The sequence below is a fragment of the Rutilus rutilus genome (assembly GCF_951802725.1).
Source record: "Rutilus rutilus genome assembly, chromosome: 11".
Taxonomy (NCBI): Eukaryota; Metazoa; Chordata; class Actinopteri; order Cypriniformes; family Leuciscidae; genus Rutilus; species Rutilus rutilus.
In genome coordinates this window covers 31931812-31956864 of record NC_140216.1, presented here as the reverse complement: position 1 = coordinate 31956864, position 25053 = coordinate 31931812, and the positions used below count along the sequence as shown (strand labels likewise).

General features: G+C 37.2%; 3 protein-coding genes across 6 annotated transcripts; all 3 read left to right on the top strand.

The window, feature by feature from the left end:
* On the top strand, positions 1 to 9428 carry pbxip1a (pre-B-cell leukemia homeobox interacting protein 1a). 4 transcript variants are annotated; one of them, XM_084424402.1, is made up of 11 exons: positions 1 to 365; positions 1665 to 1756; positions 1851 to 1935; positions 2696 to 2790; positions 3411 to 4032; positions 4651 to 4878; positions 5098 to 5121; positions 6415 to 6446; positions 6543 to 6605; positions 6802 to 6964; positions 8159 to 9428. In XM_084424402.1, exons 2-11 carry the CDS (start codon positions 1691 to 1693, stop codon positions 9073 to 9075), a joined length of 2295 nt encoding a protein of 764 aa, XP_084280528.1. In that variant the 5' UTR covers positions 1 to 365; positions 1665 to 1690; the 3' UTR covers positions 9076 to 9428. The 4 variants fall into 4 exon arrangements, with proteins under 4 accessions (XP_084280528.1, XP_084280529.1, XP_084280530.1 ...); XM_084424403.1 differs by having other exon boundaries at positions 13 to 365; positions 2696 to 2772; XM_084424404.1 differs by lacking the exon at positions 5098 to 5121 and having other exon boundaries at positions 150 to 365.
* Positions 9429 to 11299: 1871 nt separating this feature from the next.
* Positions 11300 to 13670, top strand: s100a11 (S100 calcium binding protein A11). The gene is made up of 3 exons (XM_084424199.1): positions 11300 to 11510; positions 11907 to 12062; positions 13396 to 13670. The coding sequence occupies exons 2-3, from the start codon at positions 11934 to 11936 to the stop codon at positions 13522 to 13524; spliced, it is 258 nt and encodes an 85-aa protein (XP_084280325.1). The 5' UTR covers positions 11300 to 11510; positions 11907 to 11933; the 3' UTR covers positions 13525 to 13670.
* Positions 13671 to 15085: 1415 nt separating this feature from the next.
* Positions 15086 to 24909, top strand: s100u (S100 calcium binding protein U). The gene is made up of 3 exons (XM_084424198.1): positions 15086 to 15441; positions 20683 to 20815; positions 22090 to 24909. Exons 2-3 carry the CDS (start codon positions 20696 to 20698, stop codon positions 22537 to 22539), a joined length of 570 nt encoding a protein of 189 aa, XP_084280324.1. The 5' UTR covers positions 15086 to 15441; positions 20683 to 20695; the 3' UTR covers positions 22540 to 24909.
* Positions 24910 to 25053: the final 144 nt, after the last annotated feature.

The window sequence follows — 25053 nt, the reverse complement described above, 5'->3', positions numbered from 1 at the left end:
AGACGTGTCAGTACACTGCTGGAGGAGAACATGTCTTCTCCCTATATATAGAGAGTTCATGCATGTTGTCAGGATAGTCTTTACTCCTCCTCAAGTCAATGATAAGAGAGCACTTCACGTTTAGATTGTCCCTCTCACCTGCGTTTGTCAGTCACAGCTGAAATGAGCTGTCTGTCTGAGCGCGACACGACGCTTCATTCCCATTGGCTGTGAGCGGATCTGAATCGGAGTCCCATTGGAGAGAAACGCAAACTCGCAATTCCCGAAGTTGCGAAGTTCGCGAGACGGATCCTGCGTGTGGAGAAATTAAACGACAACGGACGGATTAACGCGTGTGCAACTCGACTGAGGCCGTTTTAAGCACGGTAAGCATTTTATATTAGAACATCCGTGTATAATATCTGTAATGCGTTCGTAAGGATTCTTGTTTTGTGCGGAAGAGGAGCTGTGTTCATTCAGCACGGCGTCTAGTGTTGCTGAAGGCTGAATTGGCCGCCGTACAGAATGTAAAAACGCAGCCTACGCTGTGCATCACCATTATGATGATGACAGCTCGTCACCGAATCGAATATGTCCATCTAAACGCGATAAACAATAGGCCAGGTATTCAATGAGGCCGCTCGACCATTTTTGGTCACATTTAAGGGTGGTTTTATAGTCTGCAGCAGTGTTTGTGTGTTCTGTGTGTCTGTAGTTATGTAATAGCTGTAATCGTTGTTTTGTTGCTTGCATCGGTTCTCTCTAATTGAATAAATAAGGTTTACAGTCCGCCAGTGTGGATTATTATATAATAAGTGTGCTTAGGTTCACTGATGCTTGAGGAATGCAACAAAACAGACTAAAAACAGATACTAATATGTTTTCTGTAAATCTGTTCAAAAATATGTTTCTGCATTATTTTGTATAGATCTGGTCATTGTTATATGTATTTAACTGTATTTTATGTTAGTGAAAGATTCCTCCATTTTCTCACAAATATTGTGTTTTTCCTTGCCTGTCACTCAAAATGTGTCTACACTGTCAGATATAAACACAATGTGTCAAATATGGGATCTAAATATTGACAAATCTAGCATTCACTTGAATGAATGAACTGACCGAGACTACAGCTGTTGATATTCTGTCACTGTCAGAGAATCTTACAATGTTAACTAAATACAATTTTGCATATTAAAATAGCCATTCGTATCAAATATTGCTTGCGACTAATATGACTCACTTAAAATGAAGGAAATTCGATTAAATACTCTACAAATTATATGAATTTGCTTTCAATATTTGAGGGTTGACATACCATGGTTGTGTAAAAACATAAATATAAGCACAATTACTTACATTTTTTTAATTTTTTTAAAACTCACCAGATTCTGTGTGATTTTGTTGTCTAACAGTGTTGTCATATATTATTTGAATTAAAATCAATGTAAAGGAAAATGTATAGTATGTTTATTCCATGTTTCAAGAATAAGTGTGCTTCATATTTCAGCCAAATATCAAAATGTAGAACAGTACTGTGCAGAGTGTTGCTAGAATTATGAAAACAGTGCACACTTATTAACAAGGCAACATTAATGTATGCTAGCACTCATTTGACTGAATATGATGGTCTGTGCAGAACAGTAGACACTGGTACTGAACTGTGCATGTGGTGATCTTCACTATAGGTGCTGTGCAGAGCCACAAGAGGGCCATGTCTGATAACAGCACCGGCAGCTCCGGGTCATCCAGTAACAGCTGGACGCTTCTCTCTCCAGAGGTTTGCAAACCACTTTGTCAAAATGCTTGTGTCAGTGATATTATCTTTTTTAAATGAATTAATCAGGTGTAGTAATGTGCACTTTTGATTTCAGGAAGCTGCTGCCGACCCTGCAGCACCAGTGGATGATGGGACGGAAAGTATTGGGGACGCTCCCAGTCTTTCAGAGGAAATAGCAGGTTATTGGAACAGATAATAAACCATTTTGTTTACACAATTGTTCAAAAGTTTGGTTTAAAACAATTAATACTTTTATGCAGCAAGGACACATTAAATTAATCAAAAGTGATGGTAAAGAATTTTGTATTGTTACAAAAAAATTCTATTTCAAATAAATGCTGTTCTTATGAACTTTCTATTCACCAAAGAATCCTGGAAAAATGTGTCATGGTTTCCACAAAAATATTAAGCTGCACAACTGTTATTACCATCGTTGATAATAATAAGAAATGTTTCTTGAGCAGCAAATCAGCATATTAGAATGATTTTCTGAAGGATCATGTGACACTGAAGACTGGAGGGCAATTCCGCGCAAAACTGTCACATCCATAACGCCAACTAAATACCATGGCATTGTGTTGGCATTATGGATGTGACAGTTTTGCGTGGAATTGCCCTGGAGTAATGATGCTGAAAATTCAGCTTTGATCACAGGAATAAACGACTTTTTAAAATACATTAAAATAGAAAACAGTTCTTTTAAATCTCACAGTATTACTGTTTTTATTGTGTGTTTTTAATCAAAAAAATTATTGTTTGGCATAAAACACTTATTTCAAAACCATTAAAAAATCTTACCAACCTTGAACTTTTGTATTATAATGTATATTAATGTGCTGCTTATATGGATTTTTTGAATGAAACAACATCATCTCAATATTGGTGATAGTTGTAACACCAATTTGTGGGCTTTGTAATGTGAAACGGTGTTTATTTCAGGAAGCTCTTTGGAGGTGAGGTCACATGACCCTGAAACTCCAATGATGGAGAGCGTTTTGTCAGAGGAGGGTCACCAGGTCAGTGCATCACCACTGGTATGTACAGCGCAGGACGCTCAGTTTCCATTCTATATATGCCTGTTCACAGTATTTGTTTTGCACACTTTGTTCACACTTTGCAAATCTGACTTGGTTTTGAAATTCAACCTGACTGTCTAAAGTTTGACTGCCATTTTGCAGTGATGAAGTCTGATTTGTTTGTTCAGACAGTGTAGCCAATATCCACTCATGAATGTCTCCAAAAAATCTGAAAACGCCATACTCTTCAAAATAACGTTTCTTTTATTAGCATTTATGATTCCATGAATAACCTTGAAAAAATGCTATAGTGAAAAAAGGTTCATTAGATTAAATTAAAATTTTCTTCACAGTAAGATTAAAAAGAATTTCACTGAAAGGTTCTTTGAGGAACCAACAATAGTTCTTCTATGTCATCACTTTTGGACTTCCCCTTTATGTGCACTTAATATTGGATCCCACTGAAACTACATAAATATTTGAAATGGATTGCAAACCTCTTTTTCCCTGTTTAACCACTAATTCTACTAAAGGTGGTGCCTGTCATCTGAATTTGAAGTGCAGACTGTTTCTCGATACTCAATGTCAAACTGTTCCTTCCCAAAACATTTACAGTTGCATGTTGTCTGATTATCCAGATTTGCCAGGAAACATCCCCGGATTTCTTTGAGGAAATGGCAGCGTCTGGCCATGCCGATGTTGAGCTTGATCCTGAGATCCATGCTCCTGTCATCCATGACACTATCACCAGTTCTCCCCCTGACAGTGACCTTCTGGGCGCTGTTCCCTTCAGCATCACTACAGAATCAGCCTTCCAGTTTTCAGAGGAGACGGTCCTTGACGAACCCACTGAAGAGGACGTAACTGATATCTTCCCCGGCCCGCATGTTCCAGTCCAAGAAAGCCCCGCCCCGGAACCAGAGCCCAAAATCACCTCGACTCCCGAACCATTCAGAGAAATGAGCTCCTCTCTCGATGTCTCTGATGTTACCGCAGACATAAGCCCCGCCCCTAAAACTATTGAATCTTCTTCAATCCCTGTGCTTGATATTCATGCTGATGTACATCCCACCCCTGAAACCCCGCCCCTGGCCCCGCCCTCTGAGGCTGATACAGGCTTTGGTTCCACAGCAGAAAGCCCCGCCCCTTACAGCCCTTATCCAGAAACCATTGGTTCGGTTGAGACTGAGGAGGAGCCTACTTTTGAGAAAGACGAAATAGAGCTGCCAGATAAATTCCCTGATGTGATCAGAGAGCCAGGTATGACACTGAATTTTTTTCAATAATTTATAAATGTGCAATAAACTCTTTTTCCTTTCTTTTTCATGATACTTAGTCTTCGTATCGTTACTGATTATTAATAAATAAATATATACATATAATAAAATACTAGTATAATAGTTTAATTAGTATATAAATATATATTTTTTAACTGCTCATGTTTTGTCTTTGATATATATACTGTGTGTATATATATATATATAATACACTGAACAAAATTATAAACATGACACTTTTGTTTTGCCCACATTTTATATATATATATATATATATATAAGAAAAACAGACTATATAAATTACATAAAAATATTTATATAATTTTTTTATAAATTCATTTATATACTTAAAATATTTAGTTTGTATTGTTGGACTTAATTATAATTATTTTATTATCATTATCAAAGCATTATGTATTTGAATAGTAGATAAAAGCATCTGCTAAATTATTACATTTGCGCTGAGCAAAATGTTATATTAAAATGGTGGAGAACATCTATTAAAAGAAAACAAATTACAAACAAATTAGTTCCATTTCTACCCACATTTACCATATTTCTCCTAATCTTGCTTCTCTTTATTTTCTTCTGTATCATTTAGAATCTCTTGGTGCTGAATTCCCAGCGGGCACCTCAGCAGAAGATGATGGTCTGAGACTCAGACATGTGCAACCCCCCATAATGTTGAAGCGAAGCTCTGACGAGGAGGAAGAAGACGAGGAGGAGTTTAACCTGCCAGTGAGGAAAGAGGAGAAACGAGGTTTCTCTTTGAATCAGCTGATAGTGGGCGCATTGGTCCTGCTCTGTGTTGGATCCTTCTTTTTCTCCGGTGAGTTTTGTGTGGCAGTGATGCAACGCTTAAAACATATTTTGAAAAGTCACATTTTATAATTGGTCCTACAAAACGTTTAACATGACATCACACATTACATCGGTTGGCCATGACCATTGAGTGATTCATATTTGGTCAATGGTTATGAATACATACCACATTATATCCATTAATATCCCATTTTCAGTGGTTGCATTCATGTTATTATGCCTCCAGGTTCTGTGATTGACCCGTCTGATGGTAGGTTCAGAGTTTGAGCTAGGTGGCAGTATATGCTTGTGTTTGAGCTGTGGATAGGAGTTGCCTTCCAGGGCTAACGGTAGAGTTCGTTCCCATCACATATTCACATATCACATATTCAAACTTCAACAAATGAGTGGGGAAAAAAGAGGTACATTTACCTGAGGGCAGTCTCTATCATCAGCCTATATCATCACCCAGGATGCACTGCTTTACCTAGGGGCTTATGAGCTGGTTGCTTCTACACTTACCTTTTGAAGTTGAAGTGTATAATTTTTGTGCCACCACTAGTGACATATTTTGCCAAACACACTTTCATTGATCGGACAAACAGGTAGCTCCTCAAATGTACGCTATTGTTCAGGCCACTTAAACAAATTGCAATTTGGTGCCACTTTTGGCAAGAAATTACACACTTCACCTTTGTAATTCTTTAGCGTCAGTAATGGCTGTCTCACCCTGAAATGGCTTAATGCTGAGATTCTGCTGACATGAAGTTTTTGTAGAGGTTACCAGGGTTACTAAATCAAAAGACAAATCTTTATTAGGTTTTTTTGCTGTTGTGTAAACTGTCGAATTTGATAACACACACTACCGTAAAAAAGCATGGTGTCGGTGACATTTTTTTAAATGTTTTTAAAAGCGGTCTCTTCTACTCACCAAAGCTACATTTATTTAATGAAAGACACAGTAAAAACAGTTATATTGTGAAATGTTATTATAATTTAAAACAACTGTTTCTATTTGAATATATTATAAAATGTAATTTATTCCTGTGATGCAAAGCTGAAGTTTAGCATCATTACTCCAGCCTTCAGTGTCGCATGATAATTCAGAAATCTTTTTATCAATGCTGAAAACAGTTGTGCTGCTTGATATTTTTTTGTGGAAAGCGTGATACATTTTTACAGGATTCTTTGATGAATAAAAAAAGTTAAAAGAACATAACATTTGAAATAGAAATCATTTGTAACAATGTAAAAGTCTTTACTGTCTTTTTTGATCAATTCAGTGCACCCTTGCTGAATAGAAGTATTAATTTCTTTAAATAAATAATAATAAAAAAAACTTGCTGACCCCAAACTTTTGAACAGCAGTGTGTTCCAGAGAGACCTGGTTCATATATCCAGACACAACATGCCAGTGAAAGACAGTTTAACTGACTGCTGTTGCATTAACTACACTGACTTCTACTTTCATCATTTGAGTTTTTGACACTAACAGTTTTATAATTCTCTTCACCTTGTCTATGCATTCTCAACAAACATTACAAATCCATTTTCTCTCCTGCAGATGATTTTGATGGTTCAGAATTAAGTGACCAGGTTAGTGCATTGCTTTATTCTCTTTGCTGTGTCCTTTTATTATTGACAAGTTGATTTCACCTGTGGCAGTCTCTGAGGATTTGTACCTTTTTCCAGGAAGTCCTTGATAAACTTGCTCAAGAGAATAAACAAATTAATATATTGGAGGCTCAGATTGAGGTTAGTCCATTCTCTACCTTTGCATATACAATTTTTTCCTCTTAATGCCATGAAAGTGTTTGAGTTTTTATTTTATTTTGCATGCGAATGCATTTTTCCACTAAGCAGGCTTAATGCACTTTCTGTAGAGCGTACCAGGAGATTATTTTAAAATGTTTAACTTAGGATGTTCTTTCTTTGTATTTTTCATGATCAGTCACAGAAACAGGAGTTGGACCGGGCTCTGAAAATGACAACAGAGAAAGGAGTGCTGGAAAACGAGAACACTAAACTGAAAGAACAACTGTCTGAACTGCCTGGTTTAAAAGACGAACTACAGACGCTGAGAGCACGAGTTGCTGAGCTCGCAAAGCTTACAGGTATGATGAGGAAGAGTGGGAACGGCACATGCATAGTATTTGAATTGTAAACCTCACCATTTAAATTTGGATATTGTGGAAAGGGCTCTGAATGTACTTGTCAATTTAACAGCCAAAAGACATCTTTTAGTTTACTAATGGCGCTTTTCCATTACCAGTACCAGCTCGACTCGCCTCGCCTCGACTCAGCTCGGCTCGGCTCGCTTTTCGCTCCGTTTTCCATTGCAGATAGTACCTCCACAATAGTACCTGGTCGTCACAGCGACGCCGCAGGAAACTGCCGTGACTTAATCTTTTATGCGAGACGCGCAAGACACACCTGCTGCCCACACACACACAGGGCAAAGGAGGAAATCGAGTGTATGCTGTTTTTGGATGTTTTTGTTGTTTTTTATTCAGGATACTCCGTCTGGCGCGTGCAATGATGACGCAGTGAATAGTGACGATTCTCTCTGACCAATCAGCAGTCTGCCGTGTTTTCACGTCACATTTTAGTATCGCCTCAGCTCGCCTCAGCCCGCTTAGAACCTCGCCGGAGGTGGTACGAAAAAAAGTACCTGGAAGCAGGTACAGGTACAACTTTTACACAGTGGAAAACCAAACAGAGTCGAGTCGAGTCGAGTCGAGCCGAGCCGAGCCGAGCCGAGCCGAAAGGCGAGCTGGTACTGTGTGTAGTGGAAAAGCGCCATAAGATGAATGAGGTTGTTCGCTTTTTTTGTTAGCTATTGCACTACCGTTAAAAAGTCAGTATGATTTAAAATCAAAACAAACAAAAATAAAAAGTTATATTAAATTGATCAAAAGTGTTACAAATTAATTCTATTGCAAATAAATGACCTTTGAAGATTTTTAAAATGTTTTTAAAATAAGTCTCTTCGGCTCACCCAGGCTGCATTTATTTGATCCATAATACACTAAAAACTGTAATATTATTACAATTTTAAATAACAGTTTTCTATTTGAATATATTTTAAAATGTAATTTATTGCAGTGATGCAAAGCTGAATTTTCAGCATCATTACGCGAGTCTTCAGGGTCACATGATCCTTCAGAAATCATTCTAATATGCTAATTTGCTCATTCTATTCTTGTTATAAATTGTATTATTTAGAAAAAATAGCATGGAAATATAATCTTATATTATATATATATATATTTTATATTATATATAATCTGTTTTTTTTTCTCCATCAGTTGAAGATCTTCCACAACAGGCCCCTGACTCTGGGTCTCCGCCTTCCACTGCTGAGTCTAGTCCAGAAGGAACTGAGAAACTCTGGGATAAGAAAGAGGAACTCAAGCGGCAGAAAGCTCTTTTGGAGGAGAGCAGGACGAGGCTGGAGGGAATGAAGAAACAGGGCTTGAGGGAGAGCTTGGTGGAAATGCAGAAGAGACTCTCCAAACAGGTGGACCAGCTCGGCAAGCGTGAAGACTGGAAGAGGAAACACCAGGAGCACAAAGGAGAAAAGAAGGAATGGGGCAGAAAGAAAGAACATGACAGTCGCTGGAAGAAGGATGAAGCAGGGAGCGGGAAAGAGTGGAAGCGTGGGAAGGACAAAAGGAAAGACCATCTCAAGAAGTACAAAGAAGAATGGGACCACAAGAAGGATGAGAGAAGGCAGGAGAGAGAAAAAAGACAAAAGGAAAGACCTTGGGAGGCCAAACCTTCCAAGCATCATCAACACCACCATCATCACCACAAGGAGCAGGTAGACTTCTGGAAACACCAAGAAGAGAAGCTCAGGAGGAACCGACATCCTGCCGAGGGCTGCCATGGCGTATCCAACTGCGCTGACGCCGAGGGGCTTGTTCCAGTGAAGCTCGTAGAGTTTCAGGACCTTCTTGAGATCTACCTAAGCAAACTAGAGGGAGTTCCTCAGGAAAGCAAGGAGTCTCTCAGCCGCCTCACTGCCCAGTTCTTCAGCGGCGGCTTTTTCGCTCACGACAGAATGCTCTTCAGCGACTTCGCCGAGGACGTTGCGGATATCCTGGAAGATCTGGCTGATGGTTTAGAAGATGAGCAGCATGACAATGACAATGATTCCCTTGAAGACGAGATGGAGGAGTTTGAGAAAGAGGCACTGTTAAAGTTCGCCGCACCTCTGGCGTAATTGGTGCCGCCCACCCTAGAAACTAAGTTGAACGGATGGAAAAAAACACTACGTGAAAGAAACCATAAAGAAACAATCTTAGCTGTTACTTTCCCTGGTCTTTACGGACTGTAGATGTAGTTTAATGCATTGTGTGTGAGGATTCTCCCTTCGGAGTCTTGTTCTTAGTGAAGTCCCACCTGTGTGTTGGGTGTCTTGGTCCTGTTCTTCAACGCCAAACCCTTTGACTCTTGCTTGCTGTGTAAAGAATCAGTCATCTTAAGCATTAAGTGTTTGCACATGAATGAAACTGCTTTACTTGCAGATAGATCAATCACCTAGGACGAGTTGTGAACGAAATTAACTGGGAAAGTGCAATGAGATCGGAAAAGATTGTCCCTATTTAGTTACCTGAGCTCCCAAAATCTACTTAAAAACAATAAAATGTAGAATGTCAGGATTGTTATTTTAGTTATTTAGGATTTTTTTTTAAATATCTTTTATTTTTGTCTTAAATCCTGGTTTCTTCGCACATACCCATGATTTTGCTTACTAAGCTGGTGTCAAACTGGTTTCTTTTTAAGTTTTGTTTTCGCCAGAGATTTTAGAGGTCATTGTAAGCTTTCGGTTTCTTACCCCAACTCAAGTTCTACTCGCACTTAATTTAAATTAGAAACCAAAATGAATGTTTCTTTCCTTTATGGAATTTGATATGTTAGATTATGTGCCTTTACTAGTGAGCAAGGGATGCTGGTACTGAAAAGAATGGTCTGCCCAAAACCACACAACTGAAATGGAACCGGAGAAAGTTTCAATAATTGATTAGTTTGCACTGTGGTGATGTGGACATTTATTTATAACCTCTTTCTATCTTAGGAAAACAGCCATTGTAATGAATCATCAAGATCATTTGATTATAGCTGTGTTATTGTTTTGCTGCACTCTTCTGGGGTGAATACCATATAATTTTTGCCTTTTCTTGTCCAATTTGTAAATATAAGAAGAAAAAAAAAAAGTTATTTAATGGAACTTATAATTTAAGGTAAGTTATAATATGGCACAGTGATATTTAATATGAAAGGAAACTTAAAACCACCTACAAGACCAAATGTCACAATGTATCAATTTATGATGATTATTAAAACTATGTTCCATTGCCATGAGAATTCTTCTTTATTAAGGGATTGCATTGTTCATTTTATTTCATTGTTTATTTACAACTGACGAATCAGAAATAGGTGATTCCTTGAGGATTTCTGGTCTCATTTTTATTTTTACCTTTGAAAACCATACCTCCCATTTAAAATGATTACATTTATGTTTTTGGGTTAATATTCTGCATACATGCACATTCACTATTGACCTCTAAAACGGATCTGCAGGAGACGTATAAGTGAGGGCTTTGTTTGTCTGTTGATGCTGAGTAAGTTTTGATGGAGTTATCAGATGAAGTTTCCCTGATGACAGCTGTTTGGATTGACAACATTAAGGAAACCTGATAGGGAGGTGTAGAGTAATCAACAGACATGTTAGGTTGTGCTTACACTGTAAAAAATGTCTAACCTCCCCAACTCAATTTTTTTTTTGTGACTGGTCACATCTACATTTTTCAATTGGCCCAAGTGAAATTCTGTACAGAATTTTAATCACAAACAAACATAAATAGTACATTATAAGTACACAATGTGGGGTGTATGCTATTTATCTGTCAGATATACGGCATATTTTGTCTTCTGGATTTCTATAAATGCATTGTGTGTGTGGTCCTGGTGAAGCCAATGTTGTGAGGACGAAATGTTTCATGTAGACATTTTTGATCCCGTTGAAGAAAACCACTTATAAATCATATGGAAAAATGCAAAAAGTTTTCTGTGAGGGGTGTGTTCAAGGTTAGGGAATAGAATATACAGTTTTTACAGTTTAAAAATCATTATGTCTATGGGAACTCCCCATAAAACATATAAACACAATGCGTGTGTGTATTATGGTGTACTTGTGAGGGCCAAATGTCCTCACTTGTATAGTGAAATATGATGACAACCAACCATGAGGACATTTTACTGGACTTCACTACTTAAAAAGGCTTATAAATTGGCCCAAACACATTTTTATTTATAGTGTTTTGCGCACGTTTCTGTGAGGGTTGTGTTAGGTAGGGGTTTGGCGATAGAAAATAGCATTAACCTGATCTAAAATCAATGGAAGTCTATTCAATGTCCTTACTAATATAGTGAAACGAACTTGTGTTTGTATGTATGTCTGTGAAAGAGAGTCTAAACTACTTTGCTATGGAAAAATTTAAGCAGGAGATAGATAAGAAAATCCTGACTTGTGAAATGGAGCAGTGGGCGTGATTTTTGGTTTTCCGCTGAGTTTGGCGGTCAGATGAAGAGAATATAAGGTGAGAGGTGGTCATTTAAACACAACTCCAGCCAGAACATCACTCCTCAGCCCAGGTAAGCCTATGATGCTTCTTCTGTTGGATATATCTTTTTTTATTGAATCATTTTTATTATGCACAGGATATACCTTTTTGCCCTTAATTGGTTAGGGGTCACCCAAAGATGAACATCATTGGATCATTTACTCACCCTCGTGTATATTTTTCTTTGTGAGACACAAAAATACTTTTTGTCTTAGACGGCTAAATGTCACGCAGGTTAATTGTCCTTAAAAAAAAAAGCAAAATTCATTTTAACTGATCACCATATATTTTTGCACATTTATTACTGATTGTCTTGATTTATGTTTTTTTTTTTTGCGTTTTAACCTCAGATACACTTGAAATAAGGTTATTGTAAGTCTCAGACTATTCGAAAGGACTAACCTGTATATTACCTTCTAATCCCCAGCCACCGAACCATCCTACTTCCTAAATCATGGAATCTGCCATTAACGTGCTGGTCTCCCAGTTCAAGACTTATGCCGGGAAGGATGGCTCTGCAAAGACATTGAGTAAGGAAGAGTTTCAGAGCTTGGTCACATCCCAGTTACCTAACTTCATAAAGGTAAGCCTTATTAAAGTATAACAAATGGTCAGTAAACTTCATATTTATATTCCTAAATTCAGGTCTACACTTAAAGGGACAGTTTGCCCAAAATTTTTAATTCTGACATCATTTACTCACCCTCAAGTTGTTCCAAACCTGTATGAATTTCTTTCTTCTGCTGAACACAAAAGAAGATCTGAAGAATGTCGGTAACCGAACAGTTGATGGACCCCATTGACCTCCATAGTACATTTTCCCATCCTGAGGAAGTCAATGGGGTCCATCAACTGTTTTGGTTACCGACATTCTTCAAAATATTTTATTTTGCGATCATACAGAAATTCATACAGGTTTGGAACAACTTGAAGGTGAGTAAATGATGACAGAATTTTCATTTTTGGATGAACAATCCCTTTAAAAATAAAGTTACTATTTGGAACCCATTTAGTTCTTAGTAAGAAAAAGGAACCAGTACATTGAACTTAAAAACTAATCATGTAACATCAAAAGCTTTTTTTTCTTCTTACTTTAAATCTCCACAGAACAATAAAACCAACTCAAAATGGTTCTTATTAAGAAGAGGCATGCCTGCTGAATCAAAGGTGCTGCAAAGAACTATTATTTTTAGCTATAGCGACTATTACAAATATTGAAAGACTATGTAGACATATTAAACAAAAGAAAAACAGAATAATGGAAAATATGAAAATAAAAACCAATTCAAACTATTACTAAAAATGTAACAATTTCAATGATACTACAGCATGTTGAATTTTACTACAAAATTAATTATTATTGTACTATTTTTTTTTATTATTATCCGTGACCTTTAATACTGGATCTTTTAAAAGTGATTCAATAAATAAATGAAGGTTATTTACAGTGTATGATTAGCATTCTACGTTGTGAGATTTGAGAAGAATGCACCAAAATGGATAAGAGCACCGTTTTAGAGGCCTGGTGCGAGTTATTAGTTAACCACATCCCAGTCCTCTAAAGAATTCCATGTGAGTCACATGTTTGTGATTTTGTGGAGGAAATAACACAAATCCTTCCTTCAGAAAACTCTAAGATTATAGAAAGGTTACTGCTATAGTGTGCATGAAAACAAACCAGCTGCTTTCATTATGTCTTCATCTAAACTATGCCAGAGACAATGGAAAAATGCCACATCAGAGCATTTTCTGTTTGGCCCATCCAGAACAGGAACTCCCCCCCCCCCCCCCCACACACACACACACACACTAATAGGTCAGCAGAAAAGAATGCAGAGTACCAGTGACGATCACTAGATGGAGACACTATCATTGCAAGTGCATATACACGACTAATTCAGTGTGTTCTCTCACAGAATTCCTCTGACCCAGCCACCATTGACCAGCTCATGAGCTCATTGGACGCGAATAACGACGGAGAGCTGACCTTCCTGGAGTTCTGGCAGCTTATTGGCAATGTGGCGAACAAACATGGCGGCTTTTAGCCAATGAAGAAATATTCCGTAATGCCATCCAATCACTTTAATTTCACCTTGTGACTTCCTGATGTAATTATAACATAGGCCGTGCTGTTGCACAGTTAATGATTCTCCCAGGTGACGGAAAAATAAAAGCTTTGTTTGATTCTCAAGGTAATCTTGCCTTGCCTCTTTATTGACCATGCGATATAAGATCATTCTCTTCCATTCTTTTGTGTGGCGCATCTGATTTAATAGCATCATTTCACGGTAACTCAACACCAGCCTGAGGCCCTCAAGTTTCATATTGCACAGCGGCTTAGATTTAGATCTTCAACACTGTCAAAGCCAGTTACGATACGTCTTTATTGACACGTTCAGTCTCCAACACAATATAAAGCAGGTGCCGGCAGTTGCCTTGCTCGCAGGTGTGGCTTGAGGAAAGGGCGTTGGTTTCTTTTGGATAATAAGGGAGATTTAGATCTTATTTGCAAGTGCTACACTGAAGTAAACTGAATACACAAAGAATTTTGAGCTGCCCGAAGAACATTGGCTGTCAATTTGAGAGATGCATCAAGATTTTAATTTGAAACCTTAGCCCAACAATAGACGAATCATGTGGGGTGCACAAAACTTTAACTTTTTTATGGAATAAAAATGAGTCAAAAGTGAACTTTGTAGCATGATCAAAAAAGATGTGAGACGGGCGTGACTAAAGCATGACCATAGTCCACACAAAGTGACAGCAGTCAGTACAAAACCACTTTACATAGGCGGTGCCTCTTGTAAACACAGATAATCATAGTAAAGTTCGGGCACTGGGATATAATTCACTATATGTCTCCCCTGAGGCCTGTTAAAGGCTGTCTGGAGATTTATCACAATGCAAAGCATTCCAGTTAGCAAGAATCTTGACCATATTAATTCCTGCGGCATTTTAAAAAAAGAAAGCTCTTTGTTGTCTCTATATTTCATGTGAATTAATGTATTAGAGGCAAATATTTGCCCCCTGGAATCTATTTTCAGGAGCAATTTTTACCCTTATTTTCTAAACATGCGGAGTGTCATTTATTTATGACACATACTTGGACTGAATAAAAAAATTAAATAAGAATAATTCAAAATGTAGGCCTATAATATGTCACAAATCATTCAGTGCTTTGGAAATATGTGTCACCACTGTGTGAAGATTACACACAAGATTAAAAAAGTCATTTCAACTTAAAAATACATTAAACTGACTTACAAACATGAGTTGAATTTTGTATAACATCAAAATAAGCGATTTTCAACTTATTTAATGAGTTAAAGCAGTGTAAAAACTGCTGCTTCTTTTTTTTTTCAGTGTAGCTCTCCACTACCATATTTACTGGAAATTATTTATTTATTTTTATCTAACAGCTAGAAACTAAATTCATTAGCCTACTTTATAAGAGTACGAAATGTTGTAAAAGATAAAACAATGGGCCATTATGTCCCCAGCTATAATTTCTGACACTGGTGCAAACATTGTGCAGGTAAGGGTTAAAGTTTTTGTACTTCCCACTAAAGCTCCATACAAAACTCACCGTGCTCAGCCATGATTCCCAGTATAATTTCTAGCGTGAAACTACATTCACGTATGATAATGTTTGATGTTACAACTAGACATCATTAGAAATATCAAATTTAGCCTATGAATCATCTCAAAACTCAAATGTCCTGTTTAAAGCAACTAAATAAGTTCGTCCTTTAGTTCCCCTCCTCCAGGTACACGCCCTTTCATTTGTCAGAGTCAGGGGCAAAAAACGTTTACGAAAAAAAAAATCACGGAAGAGATTCGAGTCTGACAAGTTTTTTTTTTTTTTTTTTTTTTTTTTGGAGGTAGGGAAGAAAAGGGAAAGAAAAAAAAGAGGTTTACTGCAGCTACTGCGAACTGTCAATCCGCTCTGTCCCCATTTTAGGGTAAGTGCTTCAAAATACGTTTCTTTTGCATTACAGACTAATACTAATAGCCTACTTAAAACACAAAACTTTGAGTTTTCAACTTGTGAGAGTTTTTGTAAGTGTCAACGCCACGTTTTAGGAACACCCTTCGACCATCCTCAGCCAGCTGAATCTGAAAACATCTGCCGTTTTCGCACACAGTCTTTTTACGTATTTGCTGGACTATTCTTCAGTGATCTGAAGCGTTGTTAATCGCGCCGTTTTATTAAGACTGTACGCGCCAACAATTACACAATTGATATCAGTGACTGCTGCTATTGTATTGTATTTTAAATGAATCTTAAAATAAATATAATATTTTGATCTTAAAGAGGCTTAAACATTTTTTTTAAAGGATAAAAAAGGTTTTAAAAATAAAATAATATAAAACATCAAATATAAATAAAATGTAGCTACTTCATATGCTATAAAGATCAGGCTATTCAAGTATATAATTATTTTAATACTTATACTATATGTAGGCTATCATATAATTGTAGTCATATATTAGCCTAGATGTTTGTAGATTATGACATTTTAAGTCTTCTGTGCCAACATTAAATCAAGTCCAAGTCAGAACTGTGCTTCTCAGAACATTTAGGCTAACCGAAAAGAGAAGCATTTAACACAAAAGCTATTTTATCGACGCGTGATTTCAGTGTGTAGAAAATAAGAACTACCTGAAGATTGTTCCCCACGAGTTTTTATACGCTGGCAAAGTTGTTCCTGTGTGAATTTTTAATGGCGCACGCGAGCGGCGGGTATTGTCTTTACCGTGATCGAGCGCGCGCGTATCACGTTCGCCCGTTTGGAAACGCAAACCTTTCAATCTCTTTTGCGCATTGGAGAGAAACGGTAGAGTGCACGAGTGTCCGTTGTTAAACTGCACATGTCGGCGTCCCTTTTTCCTTTTTTTTCCTTTTTTTTTTTCATGAGGTTGTTTGCACGGATTTATTTAGGCTATTCATTTCGTCTAGGAACAGTAAAAGGTCATGTCTGTTTTGGAGAGTCACTTAAGTAGCCTAATGGAAGATCTCTCTTCATTACTTTTTATTAACCATCCACGTGCTGTCTGTCTGAGAGAGCTCGAGACTGTCTAGGGTAGCGCGCACGGAATCGCCAGGTCAGGGGCCAAAGGCGTTAATAATTCATAAGACTTGACGACTGGCACTGGATAGGGTTGAGACCGAGGGTTGAAAGAGTCAATAAGATCAGTGAACGATGCCTATAGTTACTAGAAATATGATTGTGGAGAGAAGGTGTGTAAGACCTGTGACAACAACACAGCATTGACTTCAACAGAGCGACGGCCTTTTGATCTAGGGCGCATGTAGACATTGTTTGTACAGTGGATAAGGGCTGACTGGATCCTGACTGTACAGTAGGGGTTGTGACTCAACAGTATTTTGCCACCTACATGTACCATTTCAGTCAGGATGCTGCTTTCTGTGTTAATAGGTGCTTATGAGAATGCTGTCTAGGTAGGCGGCTTAGGTTTTGAGACACAGCCTTGAGAAAGTCACTTATCTTGCTCATTTATAACTAGGCTAATCTTTTTATGACTTAAACATATAGACACTGGTTTTATTCTTGTCAAAAAAATAATCTCATTAGATTACACCAACAAAAGTCAATTTTCAGGGTCAAATCAGGTGAAAAAAAATAGTGGCTAAAGGGAACAACTGTGTGTTTTACATTGTTTATTGCCTTTTTGGATAAGGTATGCACAAACCAATATTTTTCATATATGTTTAAAATGATATTCTCTGATTTAAAGTTTATATTTGTATGGTATATATGGACATTTTATAGTAGCAGACACTTTTGTAGCATGCAAAATCGTTTTCAAATAGCAATTTTTCTTAAAAATCAAAGTTTCAAAAGAGGTTTTCATTGAGATGAACCATTCAGTGAACAATCCTTAAAAGAACCATTTTTTCTTAGTGTAAAGAACATAAAAAAAAAATTCGAAAGAACCTTTTTCCACTATAAAGAACCTTTTGCGCAATGAAAAGGTTCCATTGATTTGGAAGGAGGTTCTTAATGGAACCATTGATGCCACCTTTATTTTCAAGAGTGCATGTTATAACAGACAGCATTTTAGGGCATCATAGGTGCAATGGAACTCAAAACATGTCTGCGATGCCCAACAATGAAGTCTAGAAAGGCAGCCTGCTAGGTTTTGAGATGTAGTCTCACACAAGTATGTAGGGTTTATACTCAACAGCCAATATGAAGCATAATATAGTTTATTGCTGCATTGTGACATCATTAGCTGAGTGTCTGTGTGCCAAGGAAGAAAACTAGTCTATTTCCTGCACCATTCCACCTGACACTAGCGTAAAAGAGTCCTTCTCACTTTCGAACAGCCTATGAAACAAGAAACTTTAATATGCGTACTGCGTCATCTCTGTATCTCCTTCTCTCTCTCTCTCATTAAATTAGGCTAATGGTCATGTTTCTTAATTGCTTACTACCTGTCGATGTGGTTATTACTGCTGATAAGAGGAAACTCTGTGTGAATGTGCGTCAGCTAATTTGGCGGCATTAGAAACCGTCTCGGATGACAAGCACACCTACACAGATTTTGACCTCCAATAACAACCCAAAGGGCTCCTTTGCTGACCGCTGGATGTCACTGTTTTTTTTTTTTTTGGTACAGCTTTGTTTGTACAGCTATGCAAATTACAAGGTTCCAATCCTCATCTTAACAAGCAAGTCGTAACTTTCTGGTTAAGTCTGAATGACTTGCGTAAAAGAGCAATGATTGGAATTTCAAAAGTTGTGTTTTCTATCTTTGGCAGACACTTAGTTCTGTTGTTCAAGATTTTATCAATGGAATGAACCTTTTTTATGCATTGAAACATTGGTTCCTGCATTCTGCTGTTCTTATAACAGGATCATTTTATATTATTGGCACTTTTAGAGGTAGTCGACTACCTATTATAATATTTATTCATATTCCTAATGAGCTTTTATTTTTATACTTTGAGTTTTCATAGTAATTTTAGCCAAAAAGTGTCAGCAATTTTGTTATGTTTGTCATTTTTTTTAAGTTAAAAACTTTTATTTTAATACGTTACCTTAAACTTACGTATTTTAGTACCTAATTGGCTACATTTTAAATTTTTGCGTAAGTTTAAGTCTTTCATCTAATATTTATATTTCATTTCATTTCAGCTTTATTTGATTTACAGAAAATGTTTTTTAATAGTTTTACTTTAACTCGTTACAATAAGGTTCATTTGTAGTTACTACCTTTGTTAACATGAACTAAGAATGAACAATACATCCACAGCATTTATTAATCTTAGTTAACTTAATATTAATTTCAACATTTACTAATATATTATTAAAATCAAAGGTTGTATTTGTTAACATTAGTTAATGCACTGTGAACTAACATGAACAAATAATGAACAGCTCTATTTTTATTAACTAACATTAACAAAGATGAATAACAAATGAATTGCTTAATACATTAACTAATGTTAACTAATGAACCTTATTGTAAAGTGTTACCGGTTTTATTTAACAAATAACAACAACACTACAGATGTCTTTACTTATTGTTGCCGCTGCATCATATATCAAACGCACTTTAATGGAGGTTTTCGGAAATTACCCAAAAATCTGATCTTCATGCCGAACATAGCTGAGTTATGACCGTCTGCACCTCATCAAAGAATCTGAGTAATGCCATGTCTTCATTGAGACAAGGCGATTGGCTATTGGCATTTCCTTCGAAACTTTTGACAAGCCAGTAAAAAAATTGTGTAGTGGAATGCGAGAGAGAGAGTGAACGTGTGCCCGCATAGGTGAAATCTTATCCGTGAGAAAAGAAAGAAAGAAAGTTAAAAGCAGGACTAAATTCTTTATATTAAAAGAGGTGTGAAGAGCAAGAGGAACAAACTACAGAAAAAAGGAGTGAGTGAGTGAGTGAGTGAGTGAAAGAAGGGATGTTTGAGCTGTCGGTAATCCCTTGAGAAACATGAAGCCGCTGTGTGGTTTGGTCATCGGTAGATCAGATGACCTATCAAAGATCAGGACAGCCACTGGCGACTTGCCTCTTTCTTCTCTCTTCCCTTATCTGCAATTGACTGTCAGTTCTAACCCCCAAGATTTCCATTCTCCACACCCTAGTACACTCTCAGGTACTGTGGCTATAGAGTGTTGACTCTAACTTGTTAAGAGCTTGGCATGTCGCCAACCACCGAATGACCCCACTTCTTCTTAGGGTTAGGGTTTGTTTATTAAACTTATATTTACATTACCATCAATGCATGATGGGATACAACATTAATATTTGCACTGTCGCTAATCAATATATTAGTATCTAGATCGAATCTATCTATCTATCTATCTATCTATCTATCTATCTATCTATCTATCTATCTATCTATCTATCTATCTATCTATCTATCTATCTATCTGTCGCAATTTCCCTCAGTTAGTTTTCTGTTATCAAAGCTCATGTAATTTACTCTTTAAAAACACTAATATATCATTTACAGTTAAATGCACACTACTGTTTAAAGGTGTTTTTAAAGGAAATTATACTTTTATTTAGCAAGGATGCATTACATTGATCAAACATTACTGTAAAGACATTTATAATGTTACAAAAGATCTCTGCTTCCAATAAATGCTTTCTCTTAATCTTAGAGTAAAGAAAAAATATTAAGCCCAACTGTTGAATAATATTGAAATGTTTCTTGAGCATCAAATCAGCATATTAGAATGATTTCTGGAGGATCATGTGACACTGAAGACTGGAGTAATGATGCTGAAAATTAAACATGGCATCACAGGAATAAATTACATTTTTAAATATATTCAAATAGAAACCGGTTATTTAAAATTGTAATATTATTTCGCAATATTTATAAATGCAGCATTGGTGAGCATAAGAAAATTCTTTCAAAAACAAAACAAAAATCGTAGGTCCTACTTATCTTTTTGGACGGTATTGTAATCTTTAGCAAATCTAAAAACAAATATTTTCCATGTTTATACTGTACATTATAATGCTGCGATGCCTAAATTCACATGTAGCATTTAAAATGATTGATTTTTAGTATTTTTTTATTTTTTATTATTTCAACAAAATAGTGTACAGTAACATTTTGTTGGTCATTTATCGTCCGTCAGCCATCGTTTTAATATCCGTGCATCCCTAATGTCATCTGTCTACTAAATGTTCTTTTCATCTTGTTTTAGAGCGAAAGCAAAGATGGAGGCAGCAATTAAAAGCGTGGTGGGTGTCTACCTGAAGTCGTCCAAGGGCAAGGAAAGCCTCGGAGGAAAGGAGTTCCAGAGCCTTGTGAAGAGCCAACTGAAGAACATTCTGACGGTTAGAAGCTGCGTTCAGTTTTGTTAAATCTAGCAAAACATTATTTGAAATTCAGCCACCATTCAGTTACCATATTCGTCTTTCAGTGCACTCGATTTTTCCATGGCTACAGGTCGGCCCTGGTCTATTTCTTTTTTGAGCAGTTCCTTATTATCTGGACTTTGATGAGCTGAGCAGAAACCACAAACTTGTGTCCAAATAGTCATTTGCCATGAAGAATGCTGCTGTGTTATTTGCTCCGGTGCCACATTAAATTACAGAGGAAAACTTTTAGTGGTGCTCGTTCATCTCGCACTGTTTGTGCTACGGACATGAATGATACCTCGGTTCGTGCAGATTGTTGTGGAGAAGTGGGCTATTAATCTTCTAAACAATCATTGTGCCTGCATGGCAGACCATAAACGGGTGAAAAAACACTATAAACTTGCTGCAGATTTATATATTTAAAGTCACCACGAAATCAAAATGGACTATTCTCTTTTTTCTTTTATTGCAGTTTTTATTATAAATGATTTATCCGTGTACAACACATCATTATTTTTTTAAGCTTCACCTCCCTCTTGCAGTTGCTATGTTTCCATCACCCTGCTTTTAATGCGCATTTTGAAGTATCGCATCAGAAACGAGTGATGGAAACGCAGATTTTGGAAAAAAAATCCCTTAATTTCGTAAAAAAGTTTTTACGCTCGCTTGAGGTGGTTTTTGCGAAAAAGAGTTGGATGGAAACGCATTTGCCAAATTCTGACGTAGCGGACATTAAACCAGGTGACTAATCGGCTGTTTCCGCTGATTGTGTTTTATTTACTGTTGGTTACTAGGTTACCGACACCACCGTCATCATCAACTTGATGGAAACGCACCTAATTCGCATTTGTTTGTTTTTTGCAAACTTTGAAAAGATTTACTTCACGTTTGGATGGAAACCCGGCTAGAGACATCTCTTTTTTTTTCTGATGTGTTTACTGGCGTGAGGGCGGGACAACCTGTCACTCACATGAGATCGACCAATAGCAAACCACAACCACCCAATCAATTCCCAATAGACAAAATCAAGTCCGACACTACATTTTTTCTTGTTCGAGAAGCCGTTTCACTCGGATATGCATCACAATAGAGAAGAAGATACTAAAAATCTATTTATTAATAATAATTTAGAATCTATTTTGGATGTTCACTATCACTATCAGTAGTTTAAATGACCATTTAAATGACAATCAATACAAGCCGCAAACCTGTTGCATGAGTGATTAACATCTGAGGAACTTTGTGTTTAGGACTCAGAGGACAATGAGGCACTTAAAAACATGCGTCAACAGCTTGACAACAACCAGGATGGGAAGGTCAACTTCCAGGAGTATATGAATCTGATTGGCTATCTGGCGCAGGCTCTCAGTGACCAGCGTTGTTTGGAAAAAGAAACACAAGCAGAGAGTTCAACCCAGGAGACGCAGGCTGAGGCGGCAGCCAATGCAAAGGCAGAGCCCAAGGCAGAGCCCAAGGCAGAGCCACAGGCAGAGCCACAGGCAGAGCCCAAGGCAGAGCCACAGGCGGCAAAGGAGGCGGAGAAAGAAGACAAGCCAGTGGTCGAGAAGGCAGCGGCCGAAGAGCAGAAGCCAGAGGAAGAGAAAAAAACAGATGTGGAACAGGAAGGAGCGAAAGCTGAAGAGAATAAAGCTGAAGAGAATAAAGCTGAAGAGAAGATCAAAACAGAGGAAGCGTCGTAGGAGCTTGAGGAAGTCGAGATTCTCGCGATTCAAATGCTTCTGTGTTTGTTTTATTCGTCATTTTCATTATTGTGATATTTTACTACATACATTTGAAACCTGGCCAATACACTACCAATTTTATTACTACAAAGAGGTGTAGCATTCTTAATAATACTAATTTCTGATTGTATGCAAATTAGTTCATGCCTGTGATTCATTTTTGTAATAATAGTGTGTGTGTGTGTCGACAGCCCCAAATGTGACAAATGGCCAAAGGGGTGCAATAACTTATCATTATGTCCTTTTGTTTGAGCCAGATTTGTTGTAAGGGTACTGCAACCACTGTGTCCCCTCTCCAATATCTCCACAAAACATCCGTGAATGAAGAACAGACATCGGTTTTATAGCTTACATTTAGACATCAAGTACCCATTATGTTTGTGCCACTTTCTCAGTCGACTTCGGTGCTAGTCGTAAATGTACTATGTATTTTCCAGTGTTGCAGAAGTGTAAAAATAGCACTTTTTTTCACCTTGCTTTTGTTTGATGAAATGCCCTTCTGCAGGAATTCAACATATTCCGTCGCCATTCAAATGTGGGACTTGCGTTTGTGGCGCACATGGGAACACTATGCAGTCCACATACTATGTTGTTCACATTTCCGGGCCTTGTTTGCATGCGAATAAACAGATTTGCTTTTGAATAATGTAGTTTTAAGCATGCTTTCTGGCTTGTGTACTTGGATCTAACTCTCTCTGACATCCTCAATTAGCTGACTTTCACATGCTGTCCATCTTAGTGCTTCGCCTCAAGAGCTGGAATATCAGATGCTTAGTGTGCTTATGATAGCTGACACTCAATAATTAAAAGCCTTTGGGATGGAATCCACACCAGGGGACCCTTGTGGCCCAGTGGGAGCCCCAAGTCATCCCACAGTATTGGTTCACTAAGGTTAGACCCCTGAAGACAGTTAATAAGATTGACATAAGAATCGCACTTCAGTAATCACTCATTCACATAGGCATTCATTCTCTCAAACTTTATGTGAACCATATTCGCCTCCACATATTTAGGCGTTTTTCTTTAGTTTTTTTTGTTATGTGTTGGTCTCTAAAGTGGGGATATGGCTTTTACTAAACAGCTTTGCAAAGATTAAATGTCTTGAAAGACTATATTAACATAATAATTAACCACTTTCACTTATATTTTGCACTTTTAAACACTTAAACACTTGTGATATGATCACAACTAGCATGTTAGCATATGTTTAGCACATAGCTAGATACCCAGACAACATGGAACATTCTCAGAACTTTGGTTAACATTCTGGCAAGGCTGTGTTAAAAGTTATGAACATTATTCCTAGAACAGAAAGTTGTCTGGTCTTTAATAATGTTCTCAAAACGCTGAGAAAACAAAAACATTATCATTCATGGAACTTTTTTTCCCCCGAAACGTTTTAGTTGAACATTTTTTATGTGTTGCTAATTGTTTCAGAATGTTTAGAGAACATTTAAAGGTAACTTTCCCATGTTTGACAAATGATCAAATGGAATGTTCCTTTAACATTCGTATAACCAAAAAAAAATCCTTTTTAAAACATTATAGATAGATTCAATCTAGCTACTAATATATTGATTAGTGACATTACAAATATCTCATCATGTATTGACGGTTATGTTAGTCGTGTTCTAGACAACCCATGTGACAACGGCCTGATGAGGAACCTTATCTCACTGTTCCTTGAATTTTTCACTAATTATCAATGATTCAATGAATTTTGATATCGCATCTAGTGTAAAGTCATGAGACATTTATGAAAGCAATAACATGGAAGAAGAAGAGACAAATGCACAGGTACTTTCACTATATAGCCATTAAAGCAGCTTACATAATACATTATACATACTACATTATGCATTATACAGATATGTATAGCCTACATCAGTGAGAAATCCTACGCTGCCTAAAAAGGGCTCATTTAGATCATGCTAATGAGCTCTCGTTTATCTCATGCTGTCATGTGTATCCTGGCCATCTAAAACCGCCTGTTTACTTTGGTGTGTCCGACTCCAAATCAGTCGTGTCTGGTGTTGCTAGGCCTCATTAGCATTATAACGTCATCACACCTTACTAACGTTTTGACCATGTTGTGTATACTGTAAAATTTAATTTCAAGCTTGATGTTAATCCAGTTTTGTCAGTCAAACAGAAGTAGTCACCAGCTCTACCTAGGTAACATACAACTCCATCTTTTGAACAAATGCATGAGTTTTTCATTAAGTGTAGCTGCTCAATACTGCTCAACTGACCACATACTTCATTTTCTATGCTGTATGATTGACCATCTCCAGCTACTCAACAATAAAGGACTGTAATGCAAACTCCACTGGCCTGTAGAGTCTTCTTGTGTCGAGTCAACTGGCATGACGGGGTCAAATGGCCCTTATATTGGCAGGTGAACTAAAGGAAGAGAGTATGGGAGGGGTGCCGAAACTGAAGATGCGGGAGATGCTCTTGAGAAAGGAGGGG